The 16,630-nt window shown below is 39.0% G+C and overlaps 1 protein-coding gene across 9 annotated transcripts in view; it reads left to right on the top strand.

Moving 5' to 3' along the window:
* ntrk3a (neurotrophic tyrosine kinase, receptor, type 3a) overlaps positions 1–13,876 on the top strand; it is a 441,878-nt gene extending 428,002 nt beyond the window's left edge. For 8 of the 9 annotated variants that reach the window (XM_073942230.1, XM_073942233.1, XM_073942235.1 and 5 more), the window contains 2 exons: positions 3,315–3,473; positions 12,292–13,876. In XM_073942230.1, the coding sequence (XP_073798331.1) occupies positions 3,315–3,473; positions 12,292–12,477 (345 nt within the window). In that variant the 3' untranslated portion in view covers positions 12,478–13,876. The remainder of the gene's footprint in view (positions 1–3,314; positions 3,474–12,291) is intronic. The other variant, NM_001256664.2, reaches the window with a different exon arrangement.
* The last annotated feature ends 2,754 nt before the right edge of the window (positions 13,877–16,630 follow it).

Raw genomic sequence — 16,630 nt, 5'->3', positions numbered from 1 at the left:
TGAAAGCCGCAATAACCGCGCGGCCGCCATTGAAACGTCACTCTCAGTTGTCCTGGCACAGCTGTAATTAACACAAGCCAACAGACAAGAAGAGGAAATGGATTCCAAAGCAGTCCGGCCCAGGGCAGAGATGATTAATGTCTTGTTGTTGTAATCGATTAATATCTCGCTTAACATGGGGAAGGCCTGGAGGGAGACTTTATTTATGGCCTTTGATGATTTGGAGCTGTCAGAAAGCTTTTAATGGATATATTTGTATTCCCTTCCCGCGATTTACTTGCTTTCGCCTTTGTTACTGCTCACTTGTTTATGTTGTACAGTTCTCTGATGTCCTTTTATTGTTATCATTTAGTTTTTTTGCATAAAAAACAACAGAATAGAATATTATCTATCCTGTTTTGACTACCCTTATTGACATCTGAATGAATGTGTAAGATTGAAGACTTAAAGGTAAACGCCCACTTTATGATTGGCTAACTGTTTTGCATATTTACAGTTTTCTAAATAATTAAATACAATCACTTACACTTGTGTGGTGCAACATTGTTGTCAGATTGTATAGTCTTTTATGCTGGGTTCACACCAAAGCACAGATTTAAGTATTTGCAATGGGTATGTCAGTGTTTCTCAACCCTGTTTCTGAAGACACACCAACGGTACACATTTTCAACCTCTTCCTAAACAAACAGACCTGCATCAACTCATCAGAACATTAGCAGAGAAATTGAAATGAATGGGTCAGATAAGGAAACATCCAAAAAATGTACTGTTGGTGTGCCCCTGAGAATAGGGTTGGGGAACACTAGTTCACAAAAATCAATAAAAATGCACAAATTAACGAGGCGATTAACAACCGGACGATACACATGACACAAAAAAATCGAAATCTCGAAATCTTATGCACAAAATTTACTCAAACTGGAATTTTGTGTTAGAGGAAAACATCCTGAGATGAAACTAGAGCGAGTGACATGGTGTCCAATGTTTGGTGTGAACCTTTTTTTTATTTATTTTTTTACTTTTAATCTGTCTTAAAATCCAATGTCAAATTGTGCCTTGTTTGTAAATGACCCCATGGTAAAATAAAGGACAATATTTTTACTGATAAGGTGTGAAACTTTAGGTATAAAGTCTATCCACTCTTTGCTAATGTTGGGATCAGAAGCATGCTGTCAGGGTTCTGCCACTCTGGTCTTGTAAATTCTTGTTTTGGTGGCAGATCTCGGACACTACTCGTGTCTGGTCCTGTTTCTGTCTCTGTGTGCGCGCGCGCTGTCGTGGGTGTACGCAGAGTGTGCGCGCTCCTGCTTGACGCGGCCGCGCGCGCGTTCTGCGTCCCTCAGACGCGTGCGCTCTTGTACTCGTGTTTGTGTTTTCGTCTGTCAGCAGCATGGTGTTTCATTCCCAGCGTCTCAGTCTTGTTGGTTTCGGTTTTGGTCGGTGCTGGGATGAAGCATGCATGCTGCATGTGTGACCGCACGGTGAGTGTTTTCATTCATCGTGTGCTCGTGTCTTGCGTCTTTTGTCAAAGCACGTGGCTCGGTGTTTACATTGTGGTCACGTGCTTTTGTCGTGTGCTTCAGTGTTGTGTTATGTGAGCGCATGGCTTGTATTGTCTCTCTGTGTCATGCGCTCTCCCGTCTATTGTCTTGTCCCACCCACCTTGTTACCTTGTTTGTAATTATTATTTTCACCTGTCCGCCTGTCTGTTTATTGGTTTGTCTTTCCTATTTATTCTCCTAGTGTGCTCTGTTCTGTGCTGGTCCGTTATTGATTGTTCCCTTCCCTGTTGCTGATTTCCATTCTACAACAGCGGTTTAAAGTATTGTCTTGAAAAGTTCCAGATCTTGTCTTGTTGAGTGTGTAATATAATGTTGTGTTTTTCCCCACATGGGGAGATTTGAGTTTTGTTTGTTTTATTTTTTCATTAAATTCTTCATTCCCTGCATTTGGGTCCTCGCCTCCTCTTCACCACCCCCGTACCGTGACACATGCTTTTTGGCATGAACTTGGCACAAAATGGCATCTATAAATTTATAGATACTTTCAATGCTATTAATGAGGCCATAAAATCTGTTAATTATTATCAAAACTACTGTTATTAAGTTTGTGTGAATAGGGATTACCAGTGGGGAAATTAAATATTGAACACGTTATCATTTTTCTCCGAAAACATATTTTTAAAGATGCTGTAGACTTGAAATTTTCACCAGATGTTGATAACCACAAAATATATCCATATATGAAGAGAAAACAAATCTAATTAGTTTACAAATTAAGTTATGTGTAATAAAATGAAACGACACAGGAAAAAAAGTATTGAACACATGAAGAAAGGGGGGTGTAGAAAGGCAGTGAAAGCTCAGAAAGCCCAAATTTCTCAGAACTTATTCAGCAACTTTGTCACTGTAAATTAACATTAACTGTTTCAGTCCAACATCTACGTTATCAGGATGATGAAGATGAAACCAGGGTGGACATTTCAGCAAGACAATGATCCAAAACACAGCCAAGGAAACTTTCAAATGCTTTCAGAGAAAGAAAACCATGCTGTAGAATGGCCCAGCCAATCATGTGACTTGAATCCAACAGAAAATACAAAATAAAGATCAGTTTGGATAGACAGTAAAAAAAAATAAAAAATCAGCATCAGGTGAAAACTTCAAGTCAATAGCACCTTTAGACGTGCTAAAGACCTATTTCTATGACTATAGATATTGTGAAATGCTATAATGGTGGTAAATGGACATTTTTAGATTGAAAACGCATTTTGAAATTATAGAATTAACATTATAATCCCTCCTTTAAACATGCCGTAAGAAATTACAAAAATACTGTGTCGATATTATCATGAATTGCTGAGTTCTCTTACAATGAACCCTTTTAACAAGACTGTCATGACATGTTTAATGATCATTAGCACCTTAAATAATTGAAAGTATTTGTTTTTGTTTTTTTTCTTAAATGTATGTACATTTATATGTAATTACGTATGTATTATCATATTTGCATCATATTACATATTTAAAAAACAAGTTAGCGTTTACTGTATGTGAGGTGTTAATGTCTAGAGTCTATGAGGAGCAGTGCTTTCTGCATGTGCATTTACGTATTTCGCACAGTCTGTGCACGCATCATCTGCATCTGCGGTCAGGTGCGGAATAAAACCTTGTGGGAGCGGGATTAAAAAAAAATTGTCCCGCGCAAATCTCTACTTCAGTATACTTTAACAGAGTTTGCTTGCTCATTGGTAAAAAGGTGAGTTTTGTACCTTTGTGAAGGTCACTAATAATGATGTTCTGGTGTCCTGACAGGTGGGAGGACACACTATGCTGCCCATTCGCTGGATGCCACCAGAAAGCATCATGTACAGGAAGTTCACGACGGAGAGTGACGTGTGGAGTTTTGGGGTCATCCTCTGGGAAATATTTACCTACGGCAAGCAGCCATGGTTTCAGCTGGCAAATAATGAGGTACGTTAATTTATCTGTTCGTCACTTGACAGGATGCAAGATTTTTTTTTGGCTGTTTGCAAGCCTTTTAAAAATCTTTGGTCCTGCATTATTAGTATTGGAGAAAACAAGGTGCAAAGACTCATTGCCTAGCTAAAATGACCATGAAAAGCTTAATGGACATAAAATATCTCATAAAATATACCATTTTGCTTAGTTCTGAGCTTAAAAGGGGTCCTTGATTATGATTTCACTTTTAAAACTTAGTGTGTGATGTTGCTGTTTCAGCATAAACAACATCTGTTAGCCTATGATCCCCAAAGTTCAATGCAAAGGCAGATCATTTATATTAACAATTCATTTTGTAAAGAAACACACTGCGAGAAAGAAAGCTTGTTTTCCCTCGTACGCCTGTCTATTTTGTGATATTTGGCTTTTCATAGGCCTTTTTCAGTCTAATTAAAAAAAAAAAACTCTAAGACAGAGGGTTGTGTTCATATATTTTTTGAATTATTGATAAAAAAGTTTCCAAAACCTCTTGACTAAATAAAACTTTGACTCTAATGTCATAAAAATTTAACAGGAATTTTTAACCTGACTTTGTTTTTTTTTGTGTGTGTGTGTGTGTGTATGTGCGTGTGTGTGTGTGTGTGTGTGTATGTGTGTGTGTGTGTGTGTGTGTGTGTGTGTGTTTGTGTTTGTGTGTGTGTGTGTGTGTGTGTGTGTGTGTGTGTGTGTGTGTGTGTGTGTGTGTGTGTGTGTGTGTGTGTGTGTGTGTGTGTGTGTGTGTGTGTGTGTGTGTGTTTGAGAATTGTAAGCAAATTAGAAGAGTTATGCCTCATTTGCATTTTTTTTTAAATCAAAATACAAAAAGTTAGTAATTTATGTTATCCATTAACTAAGAATAAATTATGATTTTTTTTTTTTTTACCCCATTCACCTGCACTCTTAGAAATAAAGTTACATGAGCTGTCACTGCGGTGGTACCTTTTAAATAGGTACACATTTGTACTTAAAGGGTCCATATTGGTACCTCAAAAGTGTATATTAGTACATAACATTTTTAAGAGGAACACTTTTGTAGTTTTTAGGTACTTATATGCACCTTGGAGATAGTAATTTGTACCTTTTGAAAAGATGCCACCCCAGTGACAGCTTGTGTATCTTTATTTGTGAGAGTGTGCTTGCTGAACAACAAATGCCTTAACGGCACTGTAAAAAGCTACTTCTTGTGTTTGTGATATCACAATTATATAATCAATGGTAACTCAAGTTCATCTCAAACATGGCTTTTTTTCAACTGAACAAGTACATGTTGAAATGTCATGTTTATTGGCTTTTTCATAGCGCACATATTCCTTCTTTTGCTTAGTTAATGAGAAACATTGTGCTTAATTTTCAGCTATTGTTTTTCTCCATGTAACGTTTCACAGCACTGGTTTGGATCAACTCCAAACAGCTACACACACAGATGCTGCTCCCAAATTATTCCATTGTGTCTGAATAGCCAATAATATTATTTTCCTTTTCAGCAAAATCTCATAATTGCCACTATTGAACTTAAAGTTATTATGGTTAAACAAGAGATTTATAGTGCGGTATTTGCGAGTGTGGCTAAAATTTTATGCATTCATTTGTGCATTTAAAACAAGATTATGTGAAAACATATCCCCATATGTTTACTGCTATTGTTTGTAAAGTTCATAATAAATTAAACTGTAAATGTACTGTAGATACACAGCTGTGGTTAAAATAAAAGTTCCTGGTTCAAGTCTCATAATCTCATTTAGGCAATATTTAATCACAAATAAATAAAGGAAATTTTTGGATGTCTATTTTAGGATTATTATAATAAAAAGAAGATATTTAAAATACAGTAATCAGTATCTATATTTAATCTAATGCTCATATTTTATTCTAGAAATAGAGCATATAAGGCAGTAGGGTTGTCACGATACAGGAATTTAGTACGAATTGATACTAAAATTGTAAAAACGTCCATTTCCCGCTAAAGCCTGTTTCATACTGCAAGCGTGAGCAGCGTGTGTTTTTTTGGCGGCCATGTTAACAGATTAGAGCCTTCATACTGCATGCAGAAGCAGCGTGTCAGCGCGAGGCGTGAGCGTCACTGAAGCTGCAGTGCCACAATAGTTTCAGCGCTGCGTCTATTTTTGCCACACTGCTCATGCTCCATTAAAGTAACAGTGCATTGATAATGACCAAAAACACATTGAAGGACAGTAAAAAAGTAGCAATTTTACCCAATAAATGCAACAATAATATCCACAGATTTTTATACATTTAATTAAATGAACTTAATCGCTTAAAAATGGCAACAAATATTAATTTGGGCCTGAACTATAAAAACCAAATTTAAAACAATTTCAGTATTAGTTTTACTTACTAAGTTGCACACTAGTTTGATCATGTATAAATATCATAAATTATATAAATATTATTATCTTATATATATATATATATATATATATATATATATATATATATATATATATATATATATATATATATATATATATATATATATATATATTATTATTAATGGGGTTTGCCATAGGCAAAGTCCATTCTTACTATTGTGGTTTATTATTCTTCTTCCTTCTTCTTCTTCTTCTTCTTCCGTACACTTTTTCGGCGCGTAACTAGTCCCGCAGCTTTCGTCCCAGACCCTTGAAAGTGGGCTCAAATCGTGCGGCTTTATCGGGAATGGTGTGCTATGACTTTTATAAGGGGTGGGTGGTTTTGGGGCCCCGCAGGGGCCCCAAAACCACCCCCCAAAACGCATTGACTCAACATTACGCCCAACTTTGACGACTCACAGCGCCGCGTGTGAATTTCATAGAAATATGGGATTCACAGCATCTGTAGAGGGTTGCAGCCTAAGTGAGAACATACCTCGCAAGGGGGTAAAAGTTGCACCCCTGGGGCTCTAGGACGTCCCAAAGTGCTCCCATTGACTTACATTGGCCCCATTGACTCCCATTCATTTTTCTAGAACAGCACTAACGCCCCCGCGAAATGGGACGACCTTTAAAGCGTTATAGCGCCAAGTGTGAAATTCGTAGAAATATGGGATTCGCAACATCTGTAGGGGGTTGCAGCCTGTATGAGAACATACCCCAAAAGGGGGTATAAGTTGTACCCCTGGGGTGCTAGGACGTCCCAAAGGGGTCCCCATTGACTTTACATTGCCCATTGACTCCCATTCATTTCTTGACTCACATGTCAATCACATTACATAGCACTGTCATACAGACTTGAGGGTAGGCTTATTTGACTGAGGCAACCAATCAGCATCTCAATATGATTTTGAAGCTCACAAGCCACGCCCCCCCAAACCACTTAAAGACCCCTAATAAGTGCCCCATTGACTTAACATGGGGTGGGATGTCCCATTGCAGATCCCATTGACTTCCATTGTAAAGGTCACACATCTATAACATTACATAGGAGTGTCATAGAGACACGGGGGTGGCCTCATTTGACTCAGACAACCAATCAGCATCACTATATGATAATGAAGCTCACAAGCCACGCCCCCAAATTGATCCCATAGACTGCCATTATAACTGGCCTACATGCATATCTTTGCTTAGCAGTGTCCTATTGACTTGGGGGATGGCTCATCTGACTCAGACAACCAATGAGCATCTCAATATGATAATGAATCTCACAAGCCACGCCCCCAAACTGGTCCCATAGACTGCCATTATAACTGCCCTACATGCATATCTTTGCTTAGCAGTGTCCTATTGACTTGGGGGTTGGCTCATTTGACTTGGACAGCCAACCACATTCAAGTTCACTCTGTAACCTCGCCCATAGCAACAAAACAGAGTACCCTAGCAACCATTCATCAACAGCTATATCTCAGCATCGGAACATCGTAGAGACTTGGGGATTGGCTCGTTTGACTCATGCTAGCAAACGGAACTTCCTATATGCTACACATGCTAGCGCTGACTAGCTACATGCTAATATTGACTAGCCAAGTACTTTAACTTGCTAGAAATGCTTACTAAGTATAATTATTTCATCAGGCATGTATGTGAGGCTTGCCTAGTAACCACACAGGGTACCCTAGCAACTGCAAAGCAACCACCCAATTTACCCTAGCAACCGCCTAGCAACCACCTAGCAACCGCCTAGTAACGCCTTAGTAAGGGGCTAGCGACCACTCAGGACACCCTAGCAAGCACCTAGCAACCACTCAGGACACCCTAGCAACCGCCTAGCAACCACTTAGAATACCCTAGCAACCACCTAGCAACACCTTAGCAACCACCTAGCAACCACTTAGGACACCTTAGCAACCGCCTAGCAACACCTTAGCAACCACCTAGCAACCACTCAGGACACCCTAGCAACCACCTAGCAACGCCTTAACAACCACTTAGAATACCCTAGCAACCACCTAGCAACACCTTAGCAACCACCTAGCAACCACTCAGGACACCCTAGCAACCACCTAGCAACCACTTAGAATACCCTAGCAACCACCTAGCAACACCTTAGCAACCACCTAGCAACCACTTAGGACACCTTAGCAACCGCCTAGCAACACCTTAGCAACCACCTGGCAACCACTCAGAACACCCTAGCAACTGCCTACCAACACCTTAGCAACCACCTAGCAACCACTCAGGACACCCTAGTAACCGCCTAGCAACGCCTTAGCAACCACTTAGAATACCCTAGCAACCACCTAGCAATACCTTAGCAACCACCTAGCAACCACTCAGGACACCCTAGCAACCACCTAGCAACATCTTAGCAACCACCATTTCTTACCTTTCCAGTGCTATTGCCCAGTTTAGTACTATTTTGTACCCCATCGATTTGCCACGCAAACCCCATTCACATTTCCTTTAGGAAATGTACAATTCTAGTTATTATTATTATTATTATCTATTATTATTATAGGCCTACATCATCCTGACAATCAACACCAATGACATGATATCACAGGCGAAAGACATGAATGACACTCCTCATAGAGCGTGAGAAGCATTCAGTTATTTGGGATCTATATCGAAAGAAAAACTATAAAAACTTGCAGGTTAAAAAAAAAACGCATAGGAGGAAGTTGCCGCGAGTCTTGGTGCAGATGAAAAGTAAAAATAAAAAGTATTTGAAAGCCGTGATTCAACAGCGGTTGTTTCGTATGTCAGCTTCTAGACAAACCAGCTGATTGACGTGACTTTAGCTGCATCCCAAATGGCACACTATGCACTCATGCACTATGTACTTATGCACTTACACACTCAACAGGATAGTATATGCATGTAGTGTCGTCCCAAATGGCACACTAATGTTTTTTTACTAAGCGGAAATTCAAACCGTTTCCCTGATGACGTTTGACGGTTGCCAAATCAGTGAAATAAACAACCAAATTATCAAATAACACCTGCCATGAGTTTAACCGCATTCACCATCGGTAGGCGCTATAATCACTCTCGTAAGAGAATTTTGCTTTCACCATCCAAAATAAATAAAGTTATTCAACATGTCTGTCCGATAGCTCTGCCCCTTCCGCTACGTAAGCAAACCTGCGGTCGTTGAGTGCGTGAAGTGTCCATCATTCCACACTTCATTTTAGCAGCTGAATGAGTGCATCATCCGAGAAATTAAAGTGCACTTATTATTATTAGAGTTTTCAGTGTGAACGCACTACTTAAACTATTTATACAACAAAATGGCGTAGAATACTGCATAAGTATGCGATTTGGGACGCAGCTTTTGAAATGCCCCAGTATCCCTTTATCTGTGGTTACACTCGGTAAACAGTGGTGAGTTTGGTGAGCTGATGAACTTCACGGCCAATCACAGACATTACTGCTGAGCACGTGAACACAATGGCAAATCAGCGCTGTTTAAGAAAGTGCTCAACATTGCTCAAATGTTAGCGGGAAATGGACGTTTTTAAAATGTCAGTATCCATTGGTACCGAATTACATCATGTCTTGACAACACTATAAGGCACACAATCATTAGAGAATAATGTAGTATTAGTAATGTCATCACACATTAACACAATAACACTACACAGCTTATAATATATAATGTAAGTAACATTATGATTTATTGTGTATGTTGATGACATACATTTAGAAACCCCAAATCAGATCAGCTACTAAAAATACAACGCCGAGAAAGTGTGTTATGTTTTTTCCTCTGCTGACCAAACACAGCTGGCTGTGCTGAAAATACTTCATTCCACCACTTCAAATTTCCAAGCTGTGAAAAGTGTGGGGGGAAAAAGAGACAGCGATTCTCTTGAAGCTTCAAGTCGCAGCTGGTTTGAGCGCTACTTCACACTGAGATTATCAATATCAACTCAGTGAACCATAATCTATAGATGCTGCGCGATTTATGAAAGAAAGAAGCGTGTGTGTGTTTTGTGTTATGCACTCAAGGCCTTGAATACCAATCACACGCGCTGCTTCATATGCTGTTGCCGGAGGGATGGTGGCTACTGTATTGCATCAGAACGTTACGGTGTCATTTCTGCCAGTGGAAGAAACTAAATCAAACTTTCGGTCAATAGAACACAGACATCCACTAGCTGGAGTCACCGCGGTAAAACCCGAGAGACCACGAACAATCATCCGTCTCCTCTAAAAGTCGATATGAAGCCATCCACAGAGGCAAATGGCTAGAGTTTCATGAGATGGGCCTGGTTTGTGTATCATAACATGCAGGCTGTGGATGGTTTCTTTAGAGAAACAGCAAAGTGTCAAATGAGTCTGATGTGGAAAATACACTTGTGTTACAGTTTTCAGCAAAGCTGCCTTAGATACTTTGAAAAATGTTTATCTAATGTACATTTAAAGCCTGATTTAAGATAGCACAGTATTCCCATTAAAACGTTAGTTGACCTAAAAATGAAAATATTTATTAATTACCTTCATGTCTTTCAAAACCCATGACACCGAAGATATTTTAGATGTATTCTGAGTACTCCATGCTTTCCAATTCATTCAAAGCCCAAATTTAGTGGTTCAACCATAATGTTATCAATCAAAAAGAATCCTTTTGTGAGCAAAATAAACCAAAATAATGACTTTCTTCTACTCAGTGTCAGTATAAGGGAGCAAGTTCATGATGTAACCTATACCTCATATGTGCACAGGCATCTAAAATAAGGTTATATGTCAAAACATAGTGCTAATTATTGTGCACAATACATGCATAATTGTCTATATAATATACATCCAATGCATGATTTAAGAGAGCCCATATTTCCATTAAAACGTTAGTTCGCCTAAAATGACAAATGCTATTAATTACCTTCATGTTGTTCCAACCCATGAGACTTAAGATATTTTAGATGAAATCTGAGAGCTCCCTCTTCCTCCATAGACAGTATGATTTCAAATTCGTTCAAAGTCCAAATTCAGTGGTTCAATTGTAATACAATCAATCAAAAAGAATCCTTTTGTGAGCATATTAAACCAAAATAATGACTTTATTCAATGGTTTCTTCTACTAGGGTTGGGCAAAATTAGTATCAGTATCAATTGATGGTAGAATTTTAAAAAACGTTAATGTCCTGCTAAAATTCGAACGCTGTTGAGTCATATACTTAAACACTGTTGATTAGCCACTGTGTCATCAGAAATGACCATGAAGGTCACCGGTTTACTGCACTTCACCATGTGCAAGCAAAGATACGGAGACACTGGGGTATTTCAAAGCAGCGAAGATCAGTTGATCCATCAGCGGATCGCTAGTATGTCAGACGATTGAAAGATCACCTGATTTACGCGACTTTAAACGCTCCAGGGAAGTATGTCACTGCACAGTGCTAAGTAACGTGCACCAATATACTGATTCTGAGACGTAATTGTTGAATGAAGTCATTATTTTTGTTTAATGTGACACAAAAGTTTTCCTATAGCTGTAGCATGTTAGGATGTTTCTTTGGTATCTTTTCTGGAGTCTGGAATCTTGCTGTCTATGGAGGATGAGGGAGCTCTTAGATTGCATCTAAAATATATTAACTTGTGTTCTGATGAATTAAGGCTTCGGTTTTGAAAGACATGAGGGTAAGGGTAATTAATAACAATAATAATTAAAAAACCTTAAAGTTTCAAAATCAGACCAAAATATAACGTTGAATATTAAGACAATACACTGATTAAGAGTCTACCATGTAAACAGCAATTTTATTATTAATTTAATCTGATTAAGGTCATAAGTGAATTAAACAGAAATCGGATTGAGACATGTGGAATACGACGATTTTAGTCACATTATTGAAGTGCAGTACAAATATTTAAACACCGCAATCAAACTATTACCGTGTAGGTTATTTGAAATTATTTTCTCCATCTTGTGAGTCAGTGACCACAGAGAACTATCGCAAAATGCGGAGGTTTTTTCCCCATATGGCGTGGGCATATGGGAAAAAGAAGTTCATACTCACATCCAACATCTTGTTTGTCATAGGGGGCATGCAAGAAATATTCCCGAATTAAATTGAAATTGGAAAACTACAGTCAAAGTGGACAAATAAAAAAGTGAAACACCCGAAATTACATGAAACTTCTGAGAAAATGTGGATAGCGTGGTGACGCAATGACATTAATCAAATTATGTGCTATAACATGTAAAATAAAAGGAACATTCTAAAAGCAGCTCATGTAAACACCTTAATCACATTATTGTCTTATTCAGATTAAGGCAAATAATTTGATAACTGATGTCCATGTAAACAGAGTCACTGAGTTTTACATATATGACATGTCTTTGGTTTGTAAAAGGTTGAAGACCATGCTATAGTAAGTAATTCCATTCTCCTTCCTGACTCTCCTTACAGGTAATCGAATGCATCACACAAGGACGGGTGCTAGAAAGGCCACGGCTCTGTCCCAAGGAAGTGTACGACATTATGCTGGGGTGCTGGCAGAGGGAACCACAACAGAGGTTAAACATCAAAGACATCCAGAAAATTCTTTTTGCCTTGGGCAAAGCCACACCTGTCTACCTGGATATCCTGGGCTAGTGTTTGTTGGGAATATGTGTGGATGTCTGTCTGTCTGCGTCCGTCCAACAGAGGAACGAACAACATGGGATTAACCCAAAACTACATGTACCTTACTGCGCCACTGTCAGACACCTACAACATGGGGATGGACTTAAGTGCCTGCTACTCCTTTCGATACACTGGATAACAGTCTTTAAAAGCACTTTTACATTTTGTTTACCTGCATATAAAGATGTACAGTTCTACTGCAAGACGAGGAGTGTCCTTTCATGATTTGATTTCCTTTCGTCTTTTTCGTTTGGTAACAGCAGCCTACTTTTAAACTCCAAAAAAGGAATAACGGAACCATCTGCTCCCTCTCTAAAAATGGAAAATGGAAAAAAAACTAAAGTGGAGGAGGTTCCTGACTGCTTGACAACTCTCTGTGTTATTACTTGCTTTTCATTTTATAAATATATATATATTTTTATTTATTTTTCTTTCTCCGAGTGTGGATGTATGTCATTTTTCTTGCTAAGGGTGTGTTGCCTTTCGGATATGACTGCTTAGTCAGATGATTGGCAAGGACTTTTTTTAAAAAAAAAAAGCCTTACTGTGCTCTGATTGGCCGGATCTTCTCTTTTGACTATACAGGAAGTATCCAACAGGGCTTTTAAACATCCGGAGGAGCTTTTTAGCGAATGGATTCACTCGAAGGAACCAACAATCAATACAAAGGAGTTTATTTAACAAAAAAAACAAAAAAAAAGAATGTATATAATGTAAATTTCTGTGTCACAAGAGACAGTATGTTAACTTATTTTATTTCCTGATTAGATGATTTTAGTTTCTTGGTGTGCTATTACGGTGGGTGAATTCTATAAATATTTTGATCACATTTTAATGTTTTTTTTTTTTTCTTCACACGCCCATAGAATGTACTTTCCTAATGATTTCCCCCTACCTACTTTATTTTTTTTTGTTTGTTTGTTTGTTTGTTTTGGGTGCAACCAAGAGGTAGAGAGCGGGTTCATGAAATGTTGCCTCTCTCCTTGTATTCCAGAGACCATTTGCTTCTGAAATGAATGTAACAAGGAGGGTAGATTTATGTCAGATGATGAGAAAATACTCATATTCCATTCATTAACTCTCATCGCTTTTACGAATTGTGATAACACTTCTTTGCAAACATTATACCATGCTTTCCTCAGAAGTGGTAGAACTAGCATGTACAAATTATTCTGCAACTCTACCACTTTCCTCTAGTAAATATTGTAGCCACTAATAGAGCCATCAAAGTATAACAGAGGAGACGCTCAAACAATGTTGTGGATTCTGTCAGGTGATATTCTTCTTTTCTCCCCAATGTTAAATGACTGCAAAGACAATTTGTATATTTGAGATGAAGACTTCCTAAGACTAAAGGGCTTCTTTGAAACATGCATCATTTATTCTGAAGTGACATTTGTATTTTAGCGTTCTATAGCTCATGCAGTTTTGCTGGCTTATTCTTTTCATTCAAAGTGATCTGTGGCTTAGTATTTGTCCTATGATAATTAAACCAAGTAAACTTTAGTTCGGCTTTAGAAGGAGCAGTGCACCTATTGGTTAAAACGATTCTTGAGCATATATTAAGTGACATTTTGGAACATCTTCCTGAATATATCCAAATCCTGTATCAAAGGCATAACATACCATTTGTGGTCACATTTCTCGCACACCCAAGGGCTCACGAATATCCCAAACAACCAATACCGTAAATGATAACTGTCAAAAACTTTCCTGCTTTCTATCAGGACGCATGACTATAAATTGCTATTCGAAGCAAACTGCCCATCACGGTTCCACAGAACACATTTGCGCTTAACCATAATCTCCCCTTTCGGATCAGGAAAAGTTCCTGCCGTAGAGGAAGCAACTTGAACATTTGTTGATCTTGTTATGTTGTTTTTTTCTCGCTGCTTCCCACAGTGGGCAGATAATTCTCTCCACATCTATGACAAGGGGGAAATTGCAAAAGTCTTTCAATAACACCGCCAGCGATGTGCTTACGTGTGATAAGATGCTCCTTATTTTGATATTCTCGTCGGGTACAGGGCCCTGCTGCAGATATTTATTGACTTTACAATTTTGCCTAGCTTGTGCGCAAAGCTTTCGTGTAGAAAAGTAACAGAAGAGATTACCCAAGTGTGGGTGCCAGGATGCATGCTTGAAAGGTTTGTGGTTTATTAGGTAAACAGACCTGCTCTTCTCTAGCACCTGCATCCCGGACGAGCCCCCAGTTTGGAAATTTGTTTTAAAAACAGCAAGCCACTCTGATTTTACATGTCAAATGTAGTACACAGTGAGCATTCACACTGAATTAGGTTTTTGAAAATGATTGCAGTCTTCCTGCAGTGTCGGGAGAATTCAATTGTTACCAAAGTTGAATTCAAATATAAAAATTATATGTTGACAAGAACATTATTGATTAAATAGTCAATCCCTTTTCAGTGTGGGGAATTTTTTTCTTTTAATCTTTCATGCCCACATGTTAGCTAGTATCGTTGGTTTCATGGCAGAACCGCATTGTTCTCTTCTGAAGCAACATTTTGCGATATATAAGCTATATGCCCTCATGTATTCTTTCTCAGCATGTGTATTTATGTAACAAGTGAAAATATGAAACTGCACTTAGTTCCACTTAGTTGAGGACAAAAGGCTGCAGCTCACTGTTGTAAATCGGTCGAGGTGGTGGTTACTGAGGATTATTTGAGTCATTGGCTACATAACTGTGACTAACAGGGTTGAAAGAGTCAAACACTTCTCTGCAGTTTACTCTGTGAGACCGATCGTTGCTCAACGACCTGTGAAAGGTGGATTATACAAACGCAGCAAGGAGGGGTCAGGCGGCGTTAGCTGCGGGGAGTGGGAAGGCTGTATCTTTATCACTTCGAGCCGTCAGAGAACTGAATTAGTAGTTTCTGTAAATGAAAGGACGCAAGCATGTAAGCCACAGCTGGTTTAGAGAGGGGGATCAGAAGAGAGAGTGTGTGTGACAGCAGGGTGATGCTATGGCAGCTTCAGGGGTTGCCGTGACTCTAATGACTTCACCTTGCAGAAATGGGTGGAAATTACCAATGAAATGAGTTTTTGGCCTGGGCTTTTAGATATCCCTTAAATATGATGGCCAGTCTTTCGGTAATCCCCCTGAGGCAGCAAAGAGAGGTGTGTGCGGTTGTGCCGGTTTGTGTGTGAGAAAGCGAGAGGTAGGCGAGATGAATCAGTGAAGGTCACACACTAACATAGTGGATAGAAGTGCCACAGCGCTGTCTGTTGGCAGGCTAACAGAGTTGAGTTAAGCATTCAGAGCTGTGAGGCAAGCAGAATCTCCCTCTCTCACTTACCGCCACCATGGCAGCGAACAGGCGCGGGGCGATTGATGAGAGGTTTAAGACCTTAATCATCAGGAGAAGAAGCGAGGCAGGAAGCTGGAACATTACGTCTGGAATGAGCTCTCTTTCAGCACTTCATAACCCTGCAGAAGGGCTGCAGAAACCTCGACACTATCACGCTTCACTGCTGATCTCAGATCAGCTCTCTCCTTATCCATTTATCCTACCTTCTGTGGCTCCGATTTACCAAAGCATTTAGTGCATGCAAGACTGCCTTAGTGAGGCAAACTGAAGACGTAAAACTTTAATTGCCCAATCAATGGCAGAATTTCTAAAATCAAATACAGGCAACATGTTTTAAGACGTCATGTGTTCACTTTTTTAGCTGAATTACTGCCTTTGATATATTCCTTTCCAAGTACTCCTGCGCAAATACTAATCCGCGAGTAGCTTCTTTCTAAACCAGTAACAACCCCATTAAATTAGCCAAGCAGCTTTTAGAACTCATTTAACACACCCAACACATGATGTGGCCACCTGGAGCATTAATCTCCAAGAGATGCAGTCACGCTGAATATCTAACTGATTGAATCTGTTATCCCAAATCGTTGTTGCTGCAGATCTTCAGCTGTCATTGTGGCACACATAAAACAAGCTATCCGGTTTTCGCCTGCAGGATAAAACTCATTTTCATTGCCTTCAAAACATTTAATTAAAGATCAGTATCTGATTTGAAACCCCACTTCTAAATTACAAATGAGACTACCAGAACAAGTCCTTATCTACCTCCAGTGCATTGCCACTTAAGTACTCTTAAT

This window comes from Danio rerio, chromosome 25 (genome assembly GCF_049306965.1).
Source record: "Danio rerio strain Tuebingen ecotype United States chromosome 25, GRCz12tu, whole genome shotgun sequence".
NCBI classification, from domain to species: domain Eukaryota; kingdom Metazoa; phylum Chordata; class Actinopteri; order Cypriniformes; family Danionidae; genus Danio; species Danio rerio.
The sequence above is the reverse complement of the archived record's forward strand: the minus strand, read 5'-3'. Positions and strand labels throughout refer to the sequence as shown.